At 42.9% G+C, this 26,984-nt stretch overlaps 1 protein-coding gene across 2 annotated transcripts in view; it reads left to right on the top strand.

Annotated features, from left to right (window-relative positions):
* dachd (dachshund d) overlaps positions 1 to 26,984 on the top strand; it is a 314,871-nt gene that overhangs the window by 164,845 nt on the left and 123,042 nt on the right. For both annotated transcript variants that reach the window (XM_071341973.1, XM_071341972.1), the window contains exon 2: positions 16,052 to 16,167. In XM_071341973.1, the coding sequence (XP_071198074.1) occupies positions 16,052 to 16,167 (116 nt within the window). The remainder of the gene's footprint in view (positions 1 to 16,051; positions 16,168 to 26,984) is intronic.

Here is a 26,984-nt window from a genome sequence, read left to right as displayed (position 1 = left end):
TGACTGCAGGAATGTCTACCAGAGCTGTTTCCAGATAATTGACCGTTCATTTCTCTACCATAAGCCACCTCTAATGTTGTTTTAGAGAATTTGTCATTATGTCCATCCAGCCTCACAACCGCAGACCTCGTGTAACCACGACATCCCAGGATTTCCACAACCGGCTTCTTCACCTGCTGGATCGTCTGGGACCAGCCAACCGGACAGCTGATGAAATTGAAAATGTATTTCTCTAATAAAGCCCTTTTGGGGGGAAAACTCATTCTGATTCCCAGTGGGTGGGCCTGGCTCCCAAGTGGGTGGGCCTATGCCCTCCCAGGTCCACCCATGGCTGCACCCCTGACCAGTCATGTGAAATACATAGATTAGGTTCTAATTTATTTACTTCAATTGACTAATTTCTTTATATGAACTCTAACTCAGTAAATTGATTAAATTGTTGCATGTTGCGTTCATATTTTTGTTCAGTATACCTTTTTTTGCATGGGGTAATAGAAATTATGGTTAACGTGACCAAATTCTATATGGAGAATTTACAGTCATGCTAAATCTAGCCTATTCTAATCTAAACTATGCTGAGATGCATGGTTATTAATTATGTCCCAGACAGTCTTCATGACTATGACCACAATGTGCAGTGGCCAAATGATATCTGTTTCAGACAATATCACGCATCCTATTTTGGTTGTCGTATAGCGGTCACCACCAGTGCTGTGTAGTCCACTGCATCCCAAGCTGAAATGCTACCCCTCTATATCATCAGACAGATCTTCTTCTAGCCTATCTAAATATTACTACCTCTAAACTGTTATTTTCTACCGGCACCCACATCCTCTGGCCTCCTCTGGGCCATCAGATCCAAAGTTGCTGTAAGTTTTTCTTTGTTTGATAAAAAATCCTTTTACCCGTCACATGCCGTTTATTGAGGTCTTTCATAAATAATTCAGAGGGAGTACAAGTGAAAGTGATGACAGCAAAACTGTCTGCGATCTCTCCCTCTCAAAAGATCAAAGAGATAGTGGCTCTGTAGAAATGGGAATTATATTTCCAGCTGTCCTCAGGTTGAACGGACACTCATTTGAGCTTTCTGTCTCTCGCCCCCGCTCTTCCGTTAGGTTTATTTACCTCTATGCAACCTCACATAAAGGACTGAATATATTAAACTGCTGAGACGGTCTGAACTGACACACTGCACTGACAATTAAATCGTTGTGGAAATGTCAATTGAGTTCAACCTCTACTCCTGTTGTTTGAGCATAAAACCTATTTCCTCAAAAGTAAGTAAATGCCATACTGCTGTTGATACTCTTTAAAAAAAAAAAAAAAAGGTTTCCAAAAGGGTACTTTGTCTGTCTCAAATGATAATCCTTTTTGGTTCCAGATAGAATTGTTTTGGGTTCCATGTAGAACCCTTTCTTCAGAAGGTTCTACATGGAACCCTAAAGGGTTCCACCTGGAACCAAAAATGGTTCTTCAAAGGGTTTTCCTATGGGGACAGCCAAATAACCCTTTCGGCTTCTAGATGGTGCCTTTTTGTCTAAGAGTGTAGATCTGAGGAGACGATTCCCTCCACATTTTTTTTTACACATCTCGATGATGTGATAAAATGCTATGTCTGCTAACTGGTCACCTACAGTGGGGAGAACAAGTATTTGATACACTGCCGATTTTGCAGGTTTTCCTACTTACAAAGCATGTAGAGGTCTGTCATTTTTATCATAGGTACACTTCAACTGTGAGAGACGGAATCTAAAACAAAAATCCAGAAAATCACATTGTATGATTTTTAAGTAATTAATTTGCATTTTATTGCATGACATAAGTATTTGATCACCTACCAACCAGTAAGAATTCCGGCTCTCACAGACCTGTTAGTTTTTCTTTAAGAAGCCCTCCTGTTCTCGACTCATTACCTGTATTAACTGCACCTGTTTGAACTCGTTACCTGTATAAAAGACACCTGTCCACACACTCAATCAAACAGACTCCAACCTCTCCACAATGGCCAAGACCAGAGAGCTGTGTAAGGACATCAGGGATAAATTGTAGACCTGTACAAGGCTGGGATGGGCTACAGGACAATAGGCAAGCAGCTTGGTGAGAAGGCAACAACTGTTGGCACAATTATTAGAAAATGGAAGAAGTTCAAGATGACGGTCAATCACCCTCGGTCTGGGGCTCCATGCAAGATCTCACCTCGTGGGGCATCAATGATCATGAGGAATGTGAGGGATCAGCCCAGAACTACACGGCAGGACCTGGTCAATGACCTGAAGAGAGCTGGGACCACAGTCTCAAAGAAAACCATTAGTAACACACTACGCCGTCATGGATTCAAATCCTGCAGCGCACGCAAGGTCACCCTGCTCAAGCCAGCGCATGTCCAGGCCCGTCTGAAGTTTGCCAATGACCATCTGGATGATCCAGAGGAGGAATGGGAGAAGGTCATGTGGTCTGATGAGACAAAAATAGAGCTTTTTGGTCTAAACTCCACTCGCCGTGTTTGGAGGAAGAAGAAGGATGAGTACAACCCCATGAACACCATCCCAACCGTGAAGCATGGAGGTGGAAACATCATTCTTTGGGGATGCTTTTCTGCAAAGGGGACAGGACGACTGCACCGTATTGAGGGGAGGATGGATGGGGCCATGTATCGCGAGATCTTGACCAACAACCTCCTTCCCTCAGTAAGAGCATTGAAGATGGGTCGTGGCTGGGTCTTCCAGCATGACAACGACCCGAAACACACAGCCAGGGCAACTAAGGAGTGGCTCCGTAAGAAGCATCTCAAGGTCCTGGAGTGGCCTTGCCAGTCTCCAGACCTGAACCCAATAGAAAATCTTTGGAGGGAGCCGAAAGTCCGTATTGCCCAGCGTCATCCCCGAAACCTGAAGGATCTGGAGAAGGTCTGTATGAAGAAGTGGGCCAAAATCCCTGCTGCAGTGTGTGCAAACCTGGTCAAGAACTACAGGAAACGTATGATCTCTGTAATTGCAAACTAAGGTTTCTGTACCAAATATTAAGTTCTGCTTTTCTGATGTATCAAATACTTATGTCATGCAATAAAATGCAAATAAATTACTTAAAAATCATACAATGTGATTTTCTGGATTTTTGTTTTAGATTCCTTCTCTCACAGTTGAAGTGTACCTATGATAAAAATTACAGACCTCTACATGCTTTGTAAGTAGGAAAACCTGCAAAATCGTCAGTGTATCAAATACTTGTTCTCCCCACTGTATATAAGTGAAATATTTTCCGGCATGGGGAAGGAAACAGTACTGGTGCTTAAAATGTGTGACTTTTGTCACTGAAATAATGCATGAAGCCAATATGTCAGCAGTGTCAGGACTTATCAATTGAACTTCTCCACCATAGACACCTCTTCGCTCCTCATCTCATAAGGGAACGGGCCTAATAAAATCACAGTGCCTTATATAGCATATATGTTAATAACTGTTCAATGGATGTAGGTGTGTGTGTATGAATCGGTGTGTGAGGGAAAAGTGAGGGATGATGAATATGTACAGGAAGGTGGGAGAGAATGGGTGTGTGTACGCACGCGGTATATGTTGGGATGGTATGAATGACAATGGATGGATAGATGGGTGTAAGTGGGTCAGATGAAGGGAGGGTGACAAAAGATGGGAGGTTGGGACAAGCTTTGCTTGGGTGGGCAAGGGGGGGTTAAGGATGAGAGGTTGGGACATGCTTGGCTTGGGTGGGGTAAAGGGGGAAGAAAATGGGAGGTGGAGAGGGATAGGTTTCAACCACCACATTCAATGGTGGTTGTTGGTGAGAGTGAAGAGGGGCTCTATCCGAGGGATTGGGATGAGATTACTGGCCCTTGCATCAGACACTTTTCTGAAGTACTGTAGGTATGTGGCCTCCTCTCATCTCACTTCAGTCTCTCGGTGGACCCACTCTCCCTAAGTAGACCCCCACCAGCCACTATACTTTAATTTAATTCACAAGGTAATACAAACTCTCCAATGTATGTACACTGACAAAATCCACATACTTTTGGTACATTAGGAGAGGAGTTGGAGTTTAAAAGCCCTAAAAAGGCATAGCGCCTCAAAGTACAAAGTGCTTTATGTTTTTTGTGTGTTCTGTTAAATGTCGGCTCCGCCTACATGCTCACACGCTCTAAAAATGGGTCTTTCTATAAATAATGGGGCCAATGTGTGACATAGGGATCAGCATTTCTAAATGGTTTGAAACAAAAATAAAATATTTTCATGCAGTTCCATATGTGTACTTTGAGGAATAAAATGTCATTTATGCAAATTGACCCATAACTTCACCTATACAACAACAGAGGCCTAGGACAGGGTTTACCAACCTTGGTCCTCAGGATTCCAAAGGGGTGTACGCTTTGGTTTTTGCCCTAGCACTACACGGCTGTTTCAATTAATCAACTAATCATCAAGCTTTGAATCAGCTGTGCAGTGTTAAGGCACAAACCAAAACGTGCACTCCTTGGGGTCTCGAGGACCGAGTTTGGAAAACGATGGCCTAGGACTATACACCCATAAAGCGGGGTTCATACAGACATTGGCAAGTCAAATTCAAGGAATTTCAGGGACTTCTTAAAGCACTTCATTGTAGTTTTCAAGGACCTCAATGTTATACAATTGTATAACTTATATAATTGTACGTATAGAGCCTAATATAGAACCCCCTCCCCCCAAAAAGCATGCAAAAAGTATAAAAGAAAAAGTCGGCCATTACCACTTTAGGCCTTGATATTCAAATTACTATTACATTCTATAATATTTGAGAATAATGTGGACATTGTCTGACTAAATAGTTTGGATGCATGCATGGCGATCCTTCTGTAGCCTATGTGGCGATTCAGGCACACATAATGAGGCCGTTAATAGCGGTAGCATTAATCTCACCGTCGCTGTTTTTATAACGAGAAAGTGACCAAAAAACAGGTAACTGTTTTAATGGAAGGAATTGTATGGAAGGCCAAGTTGAAGCCAACATTAGATGGTGTCATCCTAATGATAACCGCACATAATTTTACCACAAAAACTGATCAAAGATTAAATCACAGGATCATTTATAAATTGGCTACAATAATTACAAGGACTTTTCAACCACCAAATTGAGGAAGGCCTAGTCCAGTGCTTGGATGTCTAAGCTCCAAATGCAAGTTCAAATAGGCTACTTCAAGACCCTTGTATTGTTTCAAATTGCAGGTGTAACATGGAATAGAACATGTATTTCATTACCAATTCATATTGTGAATAAGCCCACTAGGCTACGTCATTTCTTGTCATTGTATCCAGGGCAATTCATTGGAAGAGCGTTGGGTGATGCGCAATGGTCTATTCTACACTATTGCACACAGTAGACTCGGTGTCCAATCCGAGGAACAAAAACCCGATGAAAACATGAACTCATTACCTTTGTGCTTTCTCTGTTAAATCTAACGAGACCCTGCTGTAAATCAAGCAGACAACCACAGATGATCAACATCCATTCGCTAGGGATATTAGATCCAACGTGGATCCAGGCACAACTGTCGTCACCGGCATAACGAATGATACACCAACATATTCTGGACATTCCTCACGAACACTTTTTTTTTTTTTTACAGCACTTGGGATGTTGTTACGTTGCGTGCACTATCACAACAGCTGTTAATCACTTGGCTGTCATTCGGGAACAGTCCTTCCTGGATGAGATGATGATATGTGAAACTATCACGATGTAATTAAACAGCTCTACTCCAAATGCACATCCAACAAGTATTGTGCATAATTATTGAAGAACCACGTTAATGACAGTATCGTTTTTAGGTTTTAAGTATCAAGGTATGCCGACTCTTTCGGTTAGAAGCATTCGATTCTTCTGTTGCATTTATTATTTGGGATTTGTGTGCCCATGAACATCGTTTTCATCACATAACACTACATTTCTGAGATCTCTATACAAACAACTGTCTGACAGCTAGATTCGGGATTGTTACAGGGTTCAAGTTAAACGCCTGATTTAACTGATTCATGCTTAATATATGATATAATGACAATTTACACTGCCATAAATGCAAGGACAGAAAAGTAAAACATTTTGTCCCATGATTTTGGACAAATCCGTCAAGACACCAACCATGATAAAGGGTTAAACATGTTAAATCAACTTGTGAATGTTATTGCATATAGCTATGATTCCCCTTATATCTTCATGTAACGACATGAAAAAAAATTGCCAGATTGTTGTCAATGATTTATCAACAGCTGTAACACGTTGTTCAGTGTAGGAAATCCTCACTGGTACCATAGTTTGTTGATAGACCCATATGTAATGTATACAATAACTATGTATTCCTACTACGACTCTCTCATTCCATGGAATGACAACTGGCCTCATATGACATGTCTGGCAAAATGTTGTATCTGGTTATTCAATGATAGACGGAACAGACCAGGTTAACTTTGAATTTATACAAGTAAAGACCAACAAAATCCTACTTATTACATGGAATGTACACGAGCTTCATGACGGGGGGAAAAAGCATATGGTTCTTGAACACTGAAAGAGATTGTCAGCAGATGTGGTTTTCCTGCATTTCAAAAAAGGTTAATGTTTTATATTTAACACGAGAACCGCTAAAGCAGTCTTTTTTTAAAAGTCTTGACTTTTCCTAAATAAGTCTATGTAACGCACTGTCGGTGTTAGAATCTTAATATCATAAACAGAACTGGAGTTATAACCAGTTTGAGGAGGGCATGTCATTTTGTTGTGGGTCCCCGGTGACCCCCCCCCTTTTCCCGAAGAACGATGCATAATTAGGAAATCCCCAATTGTGAATGAAGAACAGGGTGGGTCATTCTATTGTATGTATCTGTTCGAATTATAATCTCAAAACGGTATGTACCCTATATCAGTCCACCGATTCCAAACAGTTTTATCAGTTTACTCTGGCCTACTTAGAGTAGGCTACACAGTGAGAGCGTGAGTAATTGTACATGCTGAACAGCTTTCAATATCTGGGGAAAGATCCGCTGCAGGTGTCGGAGAAGGTGGTGATGAGGCTTGTGGAACCTTATGTCGGCAAGGGGAGAAATGACACCATGGACAAGGTTTTCAGTTCACCGTCAATGGCGAACAAGTGGCTTGCAAAGAAAAGAAGCATAGCCGGTGTTGTGACGAAAATTTCCCCCTTGCCAGAATTCTCCCTCCCTTCGCGTTCTTCATTGCTGAGATTTACTTGCTAGTTGAGATGTCTGCTCTTAACGCCGTTGTCAGTTTAGCCTACATTTCACTGATCTTAGTAGCAGAAAGCATTTTTGTCTGCAGTTTTCGGTTTGGCTATTTGTTTCTAGTGTATGTGGCGGTTCTAGCTTGAATGGCGCCCTCGGGGATCCCCCTTCAGCGCCCGCGCCCGACGGTGCCGGCAAGATGCCGCCCTGGGCGGCTGCCCATGTTGCCCGTACCTAAATACGCTACTGATTTGTATTAGTCTATAAATAAATCTCTTTGACAAAATTCGTCATATCTCCCATATCTTATTCGACTAGTATAGTGTAAGGATAATAATTCAGCCATAGTTGTTCGACTAGCCACAAAATTAAGGAAATTAGAAATGCCATTATTGCTTTTGTGCTGATTTTCACTATTTGTCAAGGCCACTTGGCACTTCTAATGATGTTTAGGCTACTGATATGTTTGTCATTTGACCATGCTTCTTGCATGCTTCGTCTTGGTGGTTTGGGTATTTATTTTATTTTGTCATTATAAAAATAAGCTGTTACCTTCTTCCCACATATGCTTTCTATTTCATAGTTGTAACAAAGGCACTCAATGAATAAAATTGATTGAACACTTGAAAATAAAAAGTGTTTTTTAGTTTTTGCATATAGCTTACAGTAACATAAACAAACAAAAATGCTATTGTGTTATTTTAAATAAAATACAAATTGTATATTAATGTTAAGCCAATGCCTTCATAAACACAACCAAATGATATATATTTTTTATAGCATACATGAAATGTATTAATTACACTGTTAGAATGTTGCAGTCAGAATGACTGCTCATTAGCTTGAAGGGGGGGGTACCCCCCAAGGCTCAACAGGTCTAGTGTTAAAGAGGAGCTGGGTTGGAGAGACCTATGCTGCCATCTACTGTGGTAACAGCAGAGGTGTAGGCATCCTGATAAATAAGAATACACCCTTTTCCCTTATATACCAGCACACGGACCAAGAAGGACAAATACAAACTAATGTTAAATTGTACTTTACATGGTGCAAAATAATCATTGATTTCATTGTATATCCCACCAGGGGCAAATCTAGTGTTTTATATATATCATTTAAGCTATAATGTATAAAATCCAGAGAAGAACTACTATTTTAACAGATTACCTAAATCATACGTTCAGTAGCATTGACAGACGTAGCAAAAAAATAGGCAAATTCAAGGAACCTCCAAAGAGGTTGAAACATTTCATCTCTACAAATAATTTACAGAACACCTGGAGATTACTTTTCCCAACTACAAAATACTACTCATTTTTTTCTCAAAGTAAGTAAGAAAAGCTATTCAAGAATTTACTACATAAAAAACTGCACTCAAGCATTTACTGGGTTAAAAAAGCCATGACAGTGATATTGGATCATTCTCCAGGATCCCTAGAAGGACAGTGTCCCGGAGTCGCCTCTTCACTGGCGACGTTGAGACGTTGAGGGTATTATTTAATGAAGCTGGCAGTTGAGGACTTGTGAGGCATCTGTTTCTCAAACTAGACACTCTAATGTACTTGTCCTCTTGCTCAGTTGTGCACCGGGGCCTCCCACTCCTCTTTCTATTCTGGTTTGAGCCAGTTTGCGCTGTTCTGTGAAGGGAGTAGTACACAGCGTTGTACGAGATCTTCAGTTTCTTGCCAATTTCTCACATGGAATAGCCTTCATTTCTCAGAACAAGAATAGACTGACGAGTTTTAGAAGAAAGGCTTTGTTTATGGCCATTTTGAGCCTGTAATCGAACCCACAAATGCTGATGCTCCAGATACTCAACTAGTCTAAAGAAGGCCAGTTTTATTGCTTCTTTAATCAGGACGACAGTTTTCAGCTGTGCTAACATAATTGCAAAAAGGGTTTCTAATGATCAATTAGTCTTTTAAATTGATACACTTGTATTAGCTAACACAACGTGCCATTGGAACACAGGATTGATGGTTGCTGATAATGGGCGTCTGTATGCCTATGTAGATATTCCATAAAAATCTGCAGTTTCCATCTACAATAGTCATTTACAACATTAACAATGTATGCACTGTATTTCTGTTCAATTTGATGTTATTTTAATGGCCCAAAAAATAGCTTTTCATTCGAAAACAAGGACATTTCTAAGTGACCCCAAACTTTTGAACGGTAGTGTATATATGTCCTTAATCAGTATAAAGGAGGAAATGTTGCTTACTTGTTGAGCAAAATCAAAGCTGTAATGCATCCTGATATGTCTTTGCTTGCTGGTTCAGTAGGGCCCCCCAGAGACAACTGCAGGTCTTGACAGGTGGTCTAGCAGTCAGCAGCCATCTTCTGGTAGGCAGACTGCTCACTCTGAACAAGCAGGAGATGCTGCTCTTGCTTCTTCAGCTTTGCTGATTTAACAGTTTCTGGCAGATTGGCAGATCTGAAGACCTGATAGTTGTTCCTCTGGCACTGCCAGCACAGGTCTGTCCTGGGCTTAGTGCTTGAGATGTGGGGCAGAGATTTTCTCCACAGATTCCTTAAGGAAAGACAGCCCACCTTCACGTACCTCTGGAAAATACACAGAAATGATGTGAGATCAATAGAAGTAGTGCCAATCATGTTGGAGGTAAAGGAAATAATCTAAAGATGTTTTGTTTATGCTTTACATAACAATTGTTGTCATCGATTCATTGTAGAGATGCCACACCACTGCTTTGGTCACAAGAGATGGCAGCAGCTTCCCACCAAAGTGATTGTGTCCTGGGTGGTGTCCTCATAATGCTAATGCATTATCGTCTGAACAGTTGTTGATGAAGTTCACAACTCGCTGAAAGGTGTAATGCTTCAGGTGTAACCTGTGCTTGCTTGGGCCAGCTCTCTTTTTGATGGGAGGCATTAGACCATTCTCCTTGTATGACTGCTGGAGGAAAGCTTGTTCTACTGATGCTGAAAGACACATTCCAGATACAAATATGTTAGCATTATTATACAATAGATGGCCGTAATCACCGTCAGGCACACCTGGCTATCTTGATGGTTCATGTAATCATCTGGCGAAGTGGTGTCTTTTGTTTAGACATGCTAGCTAAACAATGAACCATGATCCTTATCCATAGACTACTAGCAATACAAACTGATTGTCATAGCTACCTAAAGTTAACCAAATAGGTTAAATATTAGCTAGTTAGCTAGCTAACGTTAGGCTATAACTAGCAATGCAATTGGCTTTCTGAGATAATATTACTACACAGATCATACACGTAATGTTAGCTAGCGAGCCAGAAACCTAACGTCAGCTAGCTAGCTAACAGTACGCTTTAACTTTGGATATTTTGTTTAGACTTGTAGCTAGCTAGCTAAAGAATGAATCATAATCCCAATCCATAGAGTACTAGCAATACAAACCAATTGTCATAGCTAGCTAACATTATGCTATAACTAGCAATGCAAATGGCTTTCTGAGATAATATTACTACACAGATCATACACGTAATGTTAACTAGCTAGCTAACAGTAAGCTTTAACTTGCAATGAAAATAACTTTCTGACAAAATTAGAAACGTATATAATCTGGAACTGTAGCTAGATTCTTACCCGTATTCATGGATGAACGCTTCACGGCAGACTGCAACCCCTTTCATTAAATAAGACATCCTGTGTCGTTTCCTGTCACAGGCTAGAGGTCTTCATGGCGTGTAATCCCTGAGGGTGCCACTGGAGGGCACCCTTATGGTTGTAGTGACCAGTTGAGCCTGATTGGGATTATTGGGTTCACCTGGTTTAGGAATATTTTGGTTTCTCTATGGAACTGGGCCGGTTGCTCAGGTCTCTTGTCTTGTTTTGTGTTTTACTCATGTGCACTTACTTAGTTTTTTTTCTGTGAATACTTCTGTAAACATTCTGAATTTAACCTCACCTCTGCCTGCTGTGTTTCTCTGCGCCTGGGTCTGAGTTCGTACAAGAGTTATTGTCACAGTAGACCAAAAATGGACCCAGCAGAGATTTCTCCATCTTCCGAGGGACACTCCGAGCTCCACCACTTGCGGTCGGCCCTCACTCACCATGGAACTGTGATTAGTCGCCACGAGGCGCGGCTGAATACATTGTCAGAGGATTTAGGAACTCTTGTGTGCACTCTGCAGACCAGACATCACCCCATCAGTGGCAGGAATGCTGCTCAAAGACTCATTGCGCTTTGGCAGGGCAGCCGGAGCGTAGCGGATTACGCCATTGATTTTCGGACGCTTGCTGCTGAGAGCAGTTGGAATACAGAGGCACTTCACTCAGTATTTCTGAACGGACTCAGCGAGGTTCTCAACGATTAACTGGCTTCCCGGGACAACCCTGACATTGTCTGGCCATCCGGATTGAACACCGGCTTCGGGAACGTTGTCATGACAGGACGGATGGATTCCCGAGTTGGTTCCAATGTTTCTAGCTCTGCTAAGGGAGGCGATTCTTCATTTGGGCCATTGTCTTATGCTTGGCCTGCTGGTCCGGTATCCCGTCAGAGTTCTCAATTCAGCTCTGGTTCCCCCTCATATCCTTCCGAGGAGCGGTTGCAATTGGGACACACAAGACTTTCCGCTCTGGAGAGAAGGCGCAGGATTAACGAGCAACGTTGTCTTTACTGTGGACAGTCTGGACATTTCCGGGCCTCCTGTCCCGAGCTGACGGGAGAACGGGATGACTCGTCAGTAAACGGGAGAATACTGGCGTGTCAGATACAGTCTCCAGCTGCCGACACGGCATGCACCTTGCTTCCAGCCAACATGCGGTGGGACAATGGGCAGTTGGACATTTCTGCTTTCGTAGACTCTGACTCTACCGGCTGTTTTCTGGATCGTACATTAGCTCGCCAACAGAGGCTTCCACTCACTAAGCTGGACATTCCGTTGTCGGTCACTGCGCTGGATGGTCTACCCCTAGGGTCTGGGAAGGTGAAGCAACTCACCATGCCTATTCAGCTACGAGTTCTGGATGACCATGTGGAGCTTATCCAGTTACATCTGGTGCACTCTGCTGAACTTCCCCTGGTTCTTGGACATCCGTGGCTTTCCACCCATAATCCTCAGATTGACACGTCTTCAGCAAGAGTTCTGGGATGGAATCTTTCATGCCAGTTCCACCGCCATCAACTCTCTCCAGGCCTTTCCGGTCCTGCTCGTCTGGAGACTTCCGACTCTAGTGTTCCTCTGGCTGGGAGTTACAAGCCTGATCTTTCCGGCGTACCTCGGGATTACTGGGATTTGGGTCAGGCCTTCAGCAAACACAGGGCCAGCAAACTACCTCCTCACAGTCCCTATGATTGTGCCATCAACCTCCTGCATCCAGGCCAGATGGTCTGGCTTCTCTACTAGGGACCTGCCTCTATGCATAGAATCTAGGAAGTTGGCACCCCGGTACATTGGGCCATTCAAGATTCTACGGTGCATCAATCCAGTGGCCTATCGTCTTCATCTTCCCCGGTCCATGAGGGTTCATCCCACCTTCCACGTCTCCAGACTCAAGCCTGTGGTATCCAGTCCTCTGGTTCCGGCCACTCGGCCTACACCTTCGCCCCGCATGATAGTGGGACAGCCAGCCTACACGGTGTGAGGCCTCCTCTCCAGCCATCAGATCCGGCGGGGGACTCAGTATCTCGTGGACTGGGAGGGTTACGGCCCTGAGGAACGGTCCTGGGTTCTGATTGGAATGATTGGGTTCACCTAGTTTAGGACTATTTTGGACTCTATGGAACTGGGTCGGTTGCTCAGGTCTCTTGTCTTGTTTTGTATTGTACTCATGTGCACTTGCTTTTTTTTTTTTTTTGTGAATACCTCAGTAAACGTTTTGGATTTACCCTCACCTCTGCCTGCTGTGTTTCTCTACGCCTGGGTCCGAGTTCGTACTAGAGTTATTGTCAAAGTTTCCGTTTTGTTTGTACAGCTTGCTTGGCCCGTTGTGTCAAGTCACTCTGGTTCACACTGAATGCAATGCCATAAGAATCGTCCTCCTGAAATTAGTCCATCACAGCTTTTTCCCACTGACCTTTGTCGATAGCTCCTGATAAATTCAGGGCAGCAATGTTATTGAGAGCAGTAGCAACACATTTGCAGTTCTCCATGACTAACGTGATATATTTCGGAAAAAAACTGCAGTAGAAATGATTTCACATAACGAACAGCTCATTTTATAGACACGAGGCTACACCGCAGAACAATCTGAAAATCATCTCTCAGCATATCGAGCCCATTCATTATCTCAGCCAATCATGGCTAGTGGGAAGGTTCCTGACTTTTTCTGTGGCTGAACCAACTGGACTCGTAATTTAATAACTTTCTTCGTATTTACAGATTACATACAAGTTTGTTATTAACTTCTCTAGGGTATGTGGGACGGTAGCGTCCCACCTCGTCAACAGCCAGTGAAACTGCAGGGCACCAAATTCAAAACAACAGAAATCCCATAATTTAAATTCCTCAAACATACAAGTATTTTACACCATTTTAAAGCTACACTTGTTGTAAATCCAGCCAAAGTGTCCGATTTCAAAAAGGTTTTACGACGAAAGCACACCAAACGATTATGTTAGGTATGAGCCAAGTCACAGAACATGACAGAATTCAAATAGGCTTTTCGGCGAAAGCATACAATGCTATTTTCTGAGGATAGCACCATTGTAAACCAAGAGAGATAAGCATATTCCAACCCTGCAGGCACGACACAAAACGCAGAATTAAAAATATAATTCATGCCTTACCTTTGACGAGCTTCTGTTGTTGGCACTCCAATATGTCCCATAAACATCACAAATGGTCCTTTTGTTCGATTAATTCCGTCGATATATATCCAAAATGTCAATTTATTTGGCGCGTTTAATCCAGAAAAACACAGGTTACAACTTGCTCAATCGTGACGACAAAATATCTCAAATCTACCTGTAAACTTTGCCAAAAAATGTCAAACTACTTTTGTAATACAACTTTAGGTAGCTTTTTAACGTTAATAATCAATAAAATTGAAGACGGGATGATCTGTGTTCAATACAGGATTAAAACCAACCGTAGCATGCCTTTTGGTCATGCGCTTCTATCTCACAGGACACCTAGAGTGACTCGACTTCAAGATGACCGTATTTCTTCATTACACAAAGGAATAACCTCAACCAATTTCTCTAGACTGTTGACATCCAGTGGAAGCCGTAGGAACTGCAAGCAAGTCGCTTAGAAATCTGGTTTCCCAATGAAATCTCATTGAAAAGAGAGTGACCTCGCCTGCTAAATAAGTTCTGTTTTACTCACAGACATGATTCAAACAGTTTTATAAACTTCAGAGTGTTTTCTATCCAAATCTACTAATAATATGCATATCTTATTTTCTGCGGATGAGTAGCTGGTAGTTTAATTTGGGTATGCTTTTCATCCAAACGTGAAAATGCTGCCCCCTACCCTAGAGAAGTTAAGGCACATGAAAGTTAAAATGTTCTAGAAGGCATTTCTGCCAAACAAACGCATTTTGAGAAAAAAATTGAATAAACATTTAAATGTCTTTTCTGTAAAGTCGTGACTTGTGACATACGCCTAGTTTCCTGAAACAACTCACATATTATTACGATTCAACCCCATAGGCTTTTTGTAACTATAACTAATCCAACTCGAGTAGATATCGATTGTGATACTTAATAAGTGACTGAGTAAGATATGGGGGAAATACATACCCAGGGAACATCAGCCCAGCTCTGAAGGCTTTTTTCTGCTTCTACAACAGTAAGCCAGAGGAGTCATTTATCACTTCCAAGTCTGTGCCCCTTCTCGTTTGCAGTAATAAAAGAGGGCCCATCAGAAACGTCCAACAGGTCTGAATCACCAAATCACCTCGTCTCTCCACCATCTCCAAGCTACGACGTCGCATTAAATCAAGCAAGAGGAACATTTCCCAAGGCAGCCAGTGGCTTTTAATTTCCTGAAGAACCTTAAAATATCATTCATTACCAGAACTACACAGACATTTTTCTTTTTTTTTTCTCCAAAGTCCCATAAATCAATAGTGTGGCCTGACTGCAATAATTATAACAGGTTAACATGTCATTTCCAGGCCGAGAGGGCTGCCAGAATGCAGAGGTGATGGCTAAGTTTTAGTATATGCAAACGAGGGAATTCAAATAGTGTGCTGAGATATTAATACATGGGAGCAGGTAACGAGGTATGGCCGATGAATTATGCATAAAAAAGTGGTTGATCTTCAATAAAGCAAAGGAATTCAGCATGTAATCTAATTAGTTATGGGAAGTCTATTATGTTGGAGTGGCAGATCGTGACTGTCCTTGAAAAGGGAGTTTATTTATAGTACCATGTTGTGTTGGCTTTCTGGATTGGAAATGCATCCTGGAGTGGTCCAAAATGTGAACACCTCACACGCTCTCTTTCTCCCCCTCCCCCTCTCACTCTCTCCCCTCCTCTCATCCCCACTCCTCCATCTCTAATCCCTCTTTATTTTCCACATGTCTTTCTTCATCCATCTCTCTTCCTAAATGTCTTTCTCTATCTCCCTCATCTCTATATCTCTTCATCATCTCAGTTGTTATCCTTCTTGCCTCCTCCTCCCACCTGTCGTCTTCCTCTGTAACGTCTCTCTTTTTCACCCTCTTTCACTTGCCAATCTCCCCTCTTGTCTCTCTCACCTCCCCCGGTCTACACCTGCTTATCCCGTCCCTCTTAAATCCTCCCTTTCCATCATTCTCTTGGACTTTTTAGGGTGGAGTGGGAGAGGTTTCACAGAAGGGTATTGTGGTGTTTTTAGGTAAGTCTCGATAGAAAACATCGAAAGTTAAAGCCCTTTTTCTCTTCTGTCTCGTCCAGCTCCAGACCAGGCAGACCTCCTAAGAGGAGCCAGAGTGTGACATCGCCAGAGAACCCGCACATCATGCCACACTCTGTCCCCGGCCTCATGTCCCCTGGAACATTCCCATCCTCAGGTATGTACTGTAGTCACACGCAAACAGACAGGCATATACATAAGCACATGCGTTTGCATATGCTGAATGTATATACACACGCACACATTTGTCCTCTTTACACACACGCTAAGTGTTTACACACAAACACACACTTGCCACTGAAACAACCCTCCATACCCTCAACATCCCCATAGCACTCCCCGCCTCCCTCTAACTTGTCCTCTTTATGGCAAGCAGAGCGAAGTGACACATGCGAACACACCACTGCCAGACAACCAGCCGCTCATTTAAACTCTTTTACACACAACTGAACTCAGAGAAAGAGAGAGAGACCGAGGGAGATGCCACTCCAATAAATTGCCGTGGCATCCTTTTCTCTCTGATCATTTTCAGTTGATGTTGCGTTTCGCCTTGAGAGCATTCTAATTAGTGTGTGATTAAATCCACTTCACTGGTGTATGTACATAAGCATGGTTGATGCTAAAGTAAGCTTTATCACCACAAGAATCAACAACAACCGTTTGTTCCCAAATGCGCCCCCGGGCGAGTCTTATTGCGGCTAATGCTTTTGTTCTGTTTGTGGCTGGTTGCATTGTGACGGCTTTGCTGTAAGTGCTCTGATTTACATCTTTTTTTTTCTTCCCTTCTTTTCCTTTTTCCTTCTTTACTAATGTTGTGCCGTGATTAGGGTTTTCTTAACTCTTATTTTCGCTGTATTAAACCAAGCAGAAAGAAACCGTGACAACTACAGTACATATCATTTGCTGTTTTCTCTGCAACCTTACGAGTTTGCCTCCAAGAGTTGGCTGCACTCGAGTAGTTCCGAATGGCTTCCTACCTTACGTACGTACACATTTTCTCATCTCTTTCTTTCGAAGCCAGAATAAAAACATGCATCTGAGAAGTGTTTCGGATTCAATAACAGACACAAATTGGCTACGTCCTTAATAATGGAGGCTCGCAGATCAACGCGCAGCATTGAACTCTGGGAGTGTGGTGATGTCACAGACTCTATGTGTCTTGTTTGGTGAAAGGGGGGGGGGGGGGGGGATTCAAAGGCTATTTGGAACAGCAAAGATGAGAAAGCCGTGGTTTTATTTTGTGGAACATAAAGCAACAGAAAAGCCTTTTGATGTCCCTCCCCTTTAAGCCTGGAGGGAATCTATGATCTTGACATTTAGTCAGGGTATTCAGGGGAGAGAGATAAAGTAATAGAGTTTATTTTTTTGGTGCAACTGCCTTTCTGTTTGTGGCTGCAAAAGCCAAGATGGCTGAACTTTCTCCCTAACTGCCTTCTGTGGTTTGATTATTGTACGTATTGAAGAACAAGTTCGTAATAAAGTTACCACAATTTACACTTCAAAATGATGCAAAGTGATCATATAGATGAGTATATTTCTTTTTACTAGCAATGGAACACACGTTTTTGCATGTGTCCGGACACATTAATCGATCCATCACAAAACTGACACACTGCAAGCTGTCGTGAATGGTTATGGCAGGTGGCACGTCATACTCCCCCCAGAACCAAAACGGCTTCAAAACCAATGGATCCCCTTTAAAAAGCAATTCCCAAATATTTGGTTAATACGTGCAGCGAAAAAAAAAGAGAGAATAAAATAACATGTTTTGTACACAGTGGCATGTAATTGTTCCTGATGTTAGATTTACAAATGAAGTTCCCCATCGATCTCTCCGCTGACTACCCGTCCCCCCCGTCTTCGCCGAGCAGGTGACTCCAATTAACAAAAACGAGCCCTGAAAATTCACCCCATGATGCATTGCACCAAATCCGGCAAATCACCCAAATAACCTAATCTAACATGGCTGCCTGGGGGCTTTAAGTGAAGTGCCATAACTAATGCATGGAAACTTCACTCACTGTAATAAAAGTTTTATTTGGGGAGGTGGTTTGATTGGTTTAATTGCCCACAGCAAGCTTTTCAAAGGGTGACAGAGATTGGTTGAACAATCTTTGAAAATGGGGACTTTTGATGTTTTGCCGGGAATCCAAGTTGATGTACAGTACATTTTGAAAGTATGCTGTCCAATGACTCATCTTTGGAGAGAATTTTTATGTGAGAGACATTCTTGCTATGTGTATGTTTTGCACCTGACACCAGTTCCACTTGCTGTGGTTTCCATTTAATGAAACACCCTTTGTGTATTTGTGTGTATGTGGCCGTTGGTGTGTGTGTGTGTATGCAATTGTGTGCTTCCGCGCACTCTTGTGTGCACGTTTTTTTATTTATTTGTTAACCTTCATTTAACTAGGCAAGTCAGTGAAGAACAAATTCTTATTTTACAATGACGGCCTACCCTGGCCAAACCCTTCTCTAACCCAGACAACGCTGGGCCAATTGTGCTCCGCCCTATGGGACTCCCGATTACGACCGGTTGTGATACAGCATGGGATCAAACCAGGGTATGCAGTGACGCCTCTAGCACTGAGATGCAGTACCTTAGACCGCTGCGCCACTCTGAAGTTTGTGTGTGTTAATGTGGGTGTGGGTGCCATCCAGATACAAAGAAAGTGACATTACACAGTAGATAAAGCACTGCCTTTCTATAGAGAGAAGGGCAAAAGAGCCGTAAAAGTCAGTCTTTCTTTTGTGTACCGATGAGGAGTTAATACTGATTTTGATGTAATTGAATTGCGCACGTTGGTGTTGCGGAGGGCTGTGGCATCAGGGTGGGCGTGACATTGGACGCAGGTACGGGCAGCTTCGCATGTTAATTAACGATGACGACCCTGACAATATTCAGCCAGTCGGCTGCCGCTTCCTTTGCATATTAATAGACGCTTCATTATTATTTAATATGACATCTGCTTCGAGGGCTACTATCAGACCTCGTCACCGTTATACCCCGTTTTCCCGACTCTCCTGCCGTGATATTCTCCATTTGTTGAAATGGGGGGGCGGCGCTCAGCAAAATGCCGTTTTTCTTCCCGCTGGCGTGGTGTGGCCGTCTCTGTACAACGCAACACTGGATCATGTGCATTATGCACCAAATGAAAGGAGACGGACTGAAACAGCGATGGACTACCTGGTCCAATGAGAAGCACACATTTTGTTTTTCCTGTTAATTATTTTTTTCCCAAACGTTGCCTGTTGCCTGCCCTAATGAACATGACCCTGCGGTGCTGTTTGTTTGTGGGCAAAGAGGATTGTCTCTGTGTGTGTCTATGAGATGAGTCTGGCTGTCTGAATTTTTAAAGGTGACTTTGAAAGAATCCATGAGGTCGGGATCATTTTGTTTGCATAGTTATGAATGCAGATTAGGAGTAGGGAGTGGGATGGGCCGTTCGACATTTAGACGTCCAGTCATTTGAATAGTTTGGAGATCTTGATACCTCCTTGTTAGATTGAGTGTTAGGCGGGTGCGAGTTACTGTATGAGCAAGTGACAATTGATCAGCCGAAATGAAACAATTATAGGAACAAAGGCGCCGATGTATGGAGTCTGTCTCATGTTCTATGAATATAGTGTGGGGGTCGGGGTGGGTGGGTAGTGTGATGGATTGAAAATGATAAAGGGGATAATCTACCTGTTTCAAACCATCTGCTTCAAATGAGACCAAGTCCCGTTTACCTTTAAGAACACCTGCTCTTTCCATGACATAGACTGACCAGGTGAATCCAGGTGAAAGCTATGATCCCTTATTGACGTCACTTGTTAAATCCACTTCAGTCAGTGTACATGAAGAGGAGGAGACAAGTTAAAGAAGGATTTTAAGTCTTGAGACAATTGTGTATGTGTGGTATTCAGAGGATGAATGGGCAAGACAAAAGATTTAAGTGCCTTTGAACAGTGTGTAGGTGCCAGGCGCACCAGTTTGTGTCAAGAACTGTAATGCTGCTGGGTTTTTTCATGCTCAACAGTTTCCCATGTGTATCAAGAATGGCCCACCACTCATAGGACATCCAGCCAACTTGACACAACTGTGTGAAGCTTTGGAGTCAACATGGGCCAGCATCCCTGTGGACCGCTTTCGACACCTCCTAGAATCCATGCCCGAAGAATATAGGCTGTTCTGAGTGCAAACGGGGGGAGGTCAACTCAATATTAGGAAGGTGTTCCTAATATTTGGTATACTCAGTGTACGTCAATCCTACACTGTAGGTGAAAGAAACATTCAAAATGCGTACATCACAAAGCATCCGAGAATACCATATGCTGAAGTCTAACAGTCCTTTGAGCTGCACCTGATTTGTGGCGGAAATAATTTTAGCAACAGCCCCGGAGGTGATTTCAATATTTACTCTGTAGTCTGCTCTGCATACGTCTCATTTGGAAAACAGTTGACTCTCAGCCATTAGACAGAAATAAAGGTGACCTTCAGGCTGGGCAGAGGCCACATTTATTATGTGGAGAGAAGTATCACCTTCTTACCAAGCCTCCTGTGTGTGTGTGTGTGTGTGTGTGTGTGTGTGTGTGTGTGTGTGTGTGTGTGTGTGTGTGTGTGTGTGTGTGTGTGTGTGCGTGTGTGTGTCTCTCTCTCTCTCTCTCTCTCTGTCTCTCTCTCTCTCTCTCTCTGCGTGTGTGTCTCTGTGTGTGTGTGTGTGTGTGTTTTTGTGTGTGTCGTTTCTATGCATATGGAACAGCAGAAGAGCCAGTGCAAATGAGAGGGCCCTCAGTGACATGATGTGTACTGTTTGTCAATATGGTCCCAATATATTTTAAGATGCAAACAAGGCTTTTAAATGATATGCACCTCCATGTCAGTGGCTCAGAGTGGCTATTGCCATCTGCATATCTGTTGCTTGAGAGAGGAGTTTAGTGTGTGTACATTTGTGTGTTTTGTGTGGTTGTGAATTAGAGGTACATGTTCCATTTCTGCCTCTCCTTGTACTTACGTCACACAGCTAATAGCTGCTCTCGAGTCACGCCTCTGAAATGTGACAGCTAAGATAGACTCATATGTTGGCTTGTCCTGTTGGCTTGTTCTGTTGGCTTGTCCTGTGAAGAGTCGACATGCAAACCAAATTCCACATGTACACTGTTTGTTTCAGGGCAGATTTTTTTCCCAATCTTTCAGCGGCAGACCATTTTACCTCAACGTTTTGGTTGAACTGTTATTTAATGGAACGTAGTATCTACAGTTGAAGTCGGAAGTTTACATACACCATAGCCAAGTACGTTTAATATCAGTTTTTCACAATTCCTGACATTTAATCCTAGTAAAAACGTCCCTGTTTTAGGTCAGTTAGGATCACCACTTTATTTTAAGAATGTGAAATGTCAGAATAATAGTAGAGAATGATTTATTTCAGCTTTTATTTCTTTCATCACATTCCCAGTGGGTCAGAAGATTACATACAGTCAATTAGTATTTGGTAGCATTGCCTTTAAATTGTTTAACTTGGAGAGTTAAAGAGAGGGATATCTTCAACCACCAACTTACCATCCTGAGACAAGGCCGAGTATAGCCCACAAAGATCTCTGCCACGGCACAACCCAAGGGGGGCCGCCAACCCAGACAGGAAGACCACGTCAGTGACGCACCCCTCCTAGGGACGGCATGGAAGAGCACCAGTAAGCCATTGACTCAGCCCCTGTAATAGGGTTAGAGGCAGAGAATCCCAGTGGAGAGAGGGGAACTGGCCAGTCAGAGACAGCAAGGGCGGAGTCAGGTTTGTAGGCAGGTAACTGAGTCAGGATTGTAGGATTCCTTGCTCGAACACACTTGTTCAGTTCTGCCCACACATTTTCTAGAGGATTGAGGTCAGGGCTTTGTGATGGCCACTCCAATACCTTGACTTTGTTGTCCTTAATCCATTTTGCCACAACTTTAGATGTATGCTTGGGGTCATTGTCCATATGGAAGACCCATTTGCGACCAAACTTTAACTTCCTGACTGAGGTCTTGAGATGTTAGATGAGTTAGAGTTACTATTAGAGTTAGATGCACTATTGTAAAGTGGTTGTTCCACTGGATATCATAAGGTGAATGCACTAACTTGTAAGTCGCTCTGGATAAGAGCGTCTGCTAAATGACTTAAATGTAAATGTAAATGTAAATGTTGCTTCAATATATCCATGTAATTTCCCACCCTCATGATGCCATCTATTTTGTGAAGTGCACCAGTCCCTCCTGCAGTAAAGCACCCCCACAACATGATGCTGCCACCCCTGTGCTTCACGGTTGGGATGGTGTTCTTCAGCTTGCAAGTACCCCTTTTTCCTCCAATCATAACGATGGTCATTATGGCCAAACAGTTCTCTTTTTGTTTCATCAGACCAGAGGACATTTCTCCAAAAAGTATGATCTTTGTCCCCATGTGCAGTTGCAAACCGTAGTCTGGGTTTTTTCTGGCGGTTTTGGAGCAGTAGCTTCTTCCTTGCTGAGCGGCCTTTCAGGTTATGTCGTTACAGGATTCGTTTTACTGTGGATATAGATACTTTTGTGCCTGCTTCCTCCAGCATCTTCACAAGGTCCTTTGCTGTTGTTCTGGGATTGATTTGCACTTTTCCCACCAAAGTACGTTCATCTCTAGGAGACAGAACGCGTCTCCTTCCTGAGCGGTATGATGGCCGCGTGGTCCCATGGTGTTTATACTTGCGTACTGTTGTTTGTACAGATGAAAGTGGTACCTTCAGGCATTTAGAAATTGCTCCCAATGATGAATCAGACTTGTGGAGGTCAACAATTTTTTGGCTGATTTCTTTTGATTTTCCCATGATGTCAAGCAAAGAGGCACTACGTTTGAAGGAATACCTTGAAATACATCCACAGGTACACCTCCAATGACTCAAATTATGTCAATTAGCCTATCAGAAGCTTCTAAAGCCATGACATCATTTTCTGGAATTTTCCAAGCTGTTTAAATGCACAGTCAACTTAGTGTATGTAAACTTCTGACCCACTGGAATTGTGATACCGTGAATTATAAGTTAAATAATCTGTCTGTAAACAATTGTTGGAAAAATTACTTGTGTCATGCACAAAGTAGATGTCCTAACCGACTTGACAAAACTATAGTTTGTTAACAAGAATTTTGTGGAGGTGGTTGAAAAGCTAGTTTTAATGACTCCAAGCTAAGTGTATGTAAACTTCCGACTTCAACTGTAAATGTTAGCTACAGAAGATACCATTTCCTTTATCAACTTTTTCCTTCATACAACTGTTTTCCTTTACACTTTTCGTCGCATGGACCTAGGTTTGCTTGCACCCTTTTCATCTCAGTGATATCTGCATCATTGAATGTGGAAAACTGTACTCAGGTCATGTTTTGTTAACTGTATCCGAATTTGGATACAGGGTATTTAAAGAAATAATTCTCTCATAGAGTTTGTTTCGCCCTGGCCCTTTACGTAGGTGAAATTAGTTGATGAGCCTTTGTTCTTTATGTATAACACTGTTTTTAAAAAATTTAAAAAATCTATTGCAAAATCCTAAATTAGCTCTGTGACCAAAGTACCCTCCAAGCTCACCATTAAGCTCGGGGCCCTGGGTCTGGACCCCAACCTGTGCACCTGGGTCCTGGACTTCCTGACGGGCTGCCCTCAGGTGGAGAAGGTGGGAAACAACACCTACACTTCACTGATCCTCAACACAGGGGCCCCACAAGGGTGCGTGCTCAGCCCCCCCCCCATCCTGTACTCCCTGTTCACCTATGACTGTGTGGCCACGCACACCTCCAACTGAATCATCAAGTTTGCAGACGACACAACAGTAGTAGGCCTGATTACCAACAGTGACGAAACAGCCTACAGGGATGAGGTGGGGGCCCTGGCAGATTGGTGCCAGGAAAATAACCTCTCCCTCAACGTCAACAAAACAAAGGAGCTGATTTTGGACTTCAGGAAACAGCAAAGGCAGCACGTGTCTATCCACATTGACGGAACCGCAGTGGAGAAGGTGGATGCTTCAAGTTCCTCGGCATACACATCACTGACAATCTGAAATGGTCCACCCACACAGACAGTGTGGTGAAGAAGGCACAACATCGCCTCTTCAACCTCAGGAGGCTGAAGAAATGTGGCTTGGCCCCTAAGACCCTCACAAACTTTTACAGATGCACAATTGAGAGCATTCTGTCAGGCTGTATCACCGCCTGGTACGGCAACTGCACCGCCCGCAACCGCAGGGCTCTCCAGAGGGTGGTGTGGTCTGCCCAACGCATCACCGAGGGCAAACTACCTGCCCTCCAGGACACCTACACCACCCGATGTCACAGGAAGGCCAAAAAGATTATCAAGGACTACAACCACCCGAGGCACTGCCTGTTCGCCCCGCTATCATCCAGAAGGCGACGTCAGTACAGGTACATCAAAGCTGGGACATAGAGACTGAAAAACAGCTTCTATCTCAAGGCCATCTGTTAAATAGCCATCCCTAGCCGGCTACCACCCAGTTACTCAACCCTGCACCTTAGAGGCTGATGCCCTATATACATAGAGATGGAATCACTGGCCACTCTAATCATTTTAATAATGTTGAAATACTTCTGTACTCATCTCATATGTATTTACCGTATTCTATTCTACTGTATTTTAGTCAATGCCACCTCAAAATTGCTCGTCCTAATATTGATTTATTTCTTAATTCCATCATTTTACTTTGAGATTTGTGTATTGTTCTGATCTGTTAGATACTACTGCACTGTTCGAGCTAGGAACAACATTTGATTTGATTTGATAAAATAAGTGTTTCTCTTACATAGAACAGAGATGGCATTGACCAAAAAGCCCTATGATTAATAAATATTTTTACTAATTACATTTCACTCACCTGAAAACAGTTCCAGTGCGGCTTTGTTCAGTCATTACAAATGACATATAAATGAATTAGTGAAGGTCAGTCAATACAGAACATGTGCAGTTGCAAAAACCATCAGGCGCTATGATGAAACTGGCTCTCATAAGGACCCCCAGAGGAATGGAAGACCCCGAGTTACCTCAAATAAATTCTTCACAGAGTTCAAGTAACATACACATCTCAATATCAACTGTTCAGAGGAGACTGAATCAGGCCTACTAAAGGACACCAATAAGAAGAAGAGACTTGCTTGGGCCAAGAAACACGATCAATGGACATTAGAGCGATGAAAATTTGCTCTTTGGTCTGGAGTCCAAATTTGAGATTTTTGGTTCCAACCGCCGTGTCTTTGTGAGACGCGGTGTGGGTGAACAGATGATCTCTGCATGTGTGGTTCCCACTGTAAAGCATGGAGGAGGAGGTGTGATGGTGTGGGGATGGTTTGCTGGTGACACTGTCTGTGATTTAGTTAGAATTCAATGCACACTTAACCAGCATGGCTACCACAGCATTCTGCAGCGATACGCCTTCCCTTTTGGTTTGGGCTTAGTGGAACTATAATTTGTTTTTCAATTGGGCAATGACCCACCACACCTACAGGCTGTGTAAGGGCTATTTGACCATGAAGGAGATTGATGGAGGGCTGCATCAGATGACCTGGCCTCCACAATCACCCGACCTCAACCAAATTGACATTGTTTGGGATGAGTCGGACCGCAGAGTGAAGGAAAAGCAGCAGCAAGTGCTCAGCATATGTGGGAACTCCTTCAAGACTGTTGGAAAAGCATTCCAGGTGAAGCTGGTTGAGAGAATGCCAGGAGTGTGCAAAGCTGTCATCAAGGCAAATGGTGGCTATTTGAAGAATCTCAAATCTCAAATAGATTTTGATTTGTTTAACACTTTTTTGGTTACTACATAATTCCATATGTGTTATTTCATAGTTTTGATGTCTTCACTATTATTTTACAATGTAGAAAATAGTAAAAATAAAGAAAAACCGTTGAATGATTAGGTGTTCTAAAACTTTTGACCAGTGTGTATGTGTGTGGAGAGTGATTGTGCCGGCATGTGTGTGTTTGTATGCAAGTGTGCAACTGAGACATGGCCAAGATAAAGCAAAGCAGTGCGACACAAACAACAACACAGAGTTACACATGGAATAAACAAAAATACAGTCAATAACACAATAGGAAAAACGTCTATATGCAGTGTGTGAAAATTAGGTAAGATAAGGGAGGTATGGCAATAAATATGCCATAGTGGTGAAATAGTTACAATTTAGCAATTAAACACTGGAGTGATAGATGTGCAGAAGATGAATGTGCAAGTAGAGATACTGGGGTGCAAAGGAGAAAAAAAAGAACAGTATGGGGATGAGGTAGTTGGATGGGCTATGTATACAGAGAAAAGAGTCGGCCCGAGAATTTAACCCTGTGGCACCACCATAGAGACTGCCAGAGGTCCGGACAACAGGCCCTCCGATTTGACACACTGAACTCTGTCTGAGAAGTAGTTGGTGAACCAGGCGAGGCAGTCATTTGAGAAACCAAGGATGTTGAGTCTGCCGATAAGAATGTGGTGATTGACAGAGTCGAAAGCCTTGGCCAGGTCTATGAATATCAATCAATCAATCAAGTTTATTTTATATAGCCCTTCGTACATCAGCTAATATCTCGAAGTGCTGTACAGAAACCCAGCTGCACAGTATTGTATCTTATCGATGTAGGTTATGATATCGTTTAGGACCTTGAGCGTGGCTGAGGTACACCCATGACCAGGTAGGAAACCAGATTGCATAGCAGAGAAGGTACGGTGTGATTCGAAATGGTCGGTGATCTGTTTGTTAACTTGGCTTTCGAAGACCATAGAAAGGCAGGGTAGGACAGATATAGGTCTGTAACAGGTCTAGAGTGTCTCCCCCTTTGAAGAGGGGGATGACCGCGGCAGCTTTCCAATCTTTGGGGATCTCAGACGATACGAAAGAGAGGTTGAACAGGCTAGTAATAGGGGAATATATTTCCATGTGGTCATGTCTCTGTGTAGTACTGTGCATTTTCCAGAGTCCGTTCTGG

The sequence above is a fragment of the Salvelinus alpinus genome, chromosome 14, assembly GCF_045679555.1.
Source record: "Salvelinus alpinus chromosome 14, SLU_Salpinus.1, whole genome shotgun sequence".
NCBI lineage: Eukaryota > Metazoa > Chordata > Actinopteri > Salmoniformes > Salmonidae > Salvelinus > Salvelinus alpinus.
Note: the sequence above shows the minus strand (reverse complement) of the source record. Positions and strands in the feature narration are given on the sequence as shown.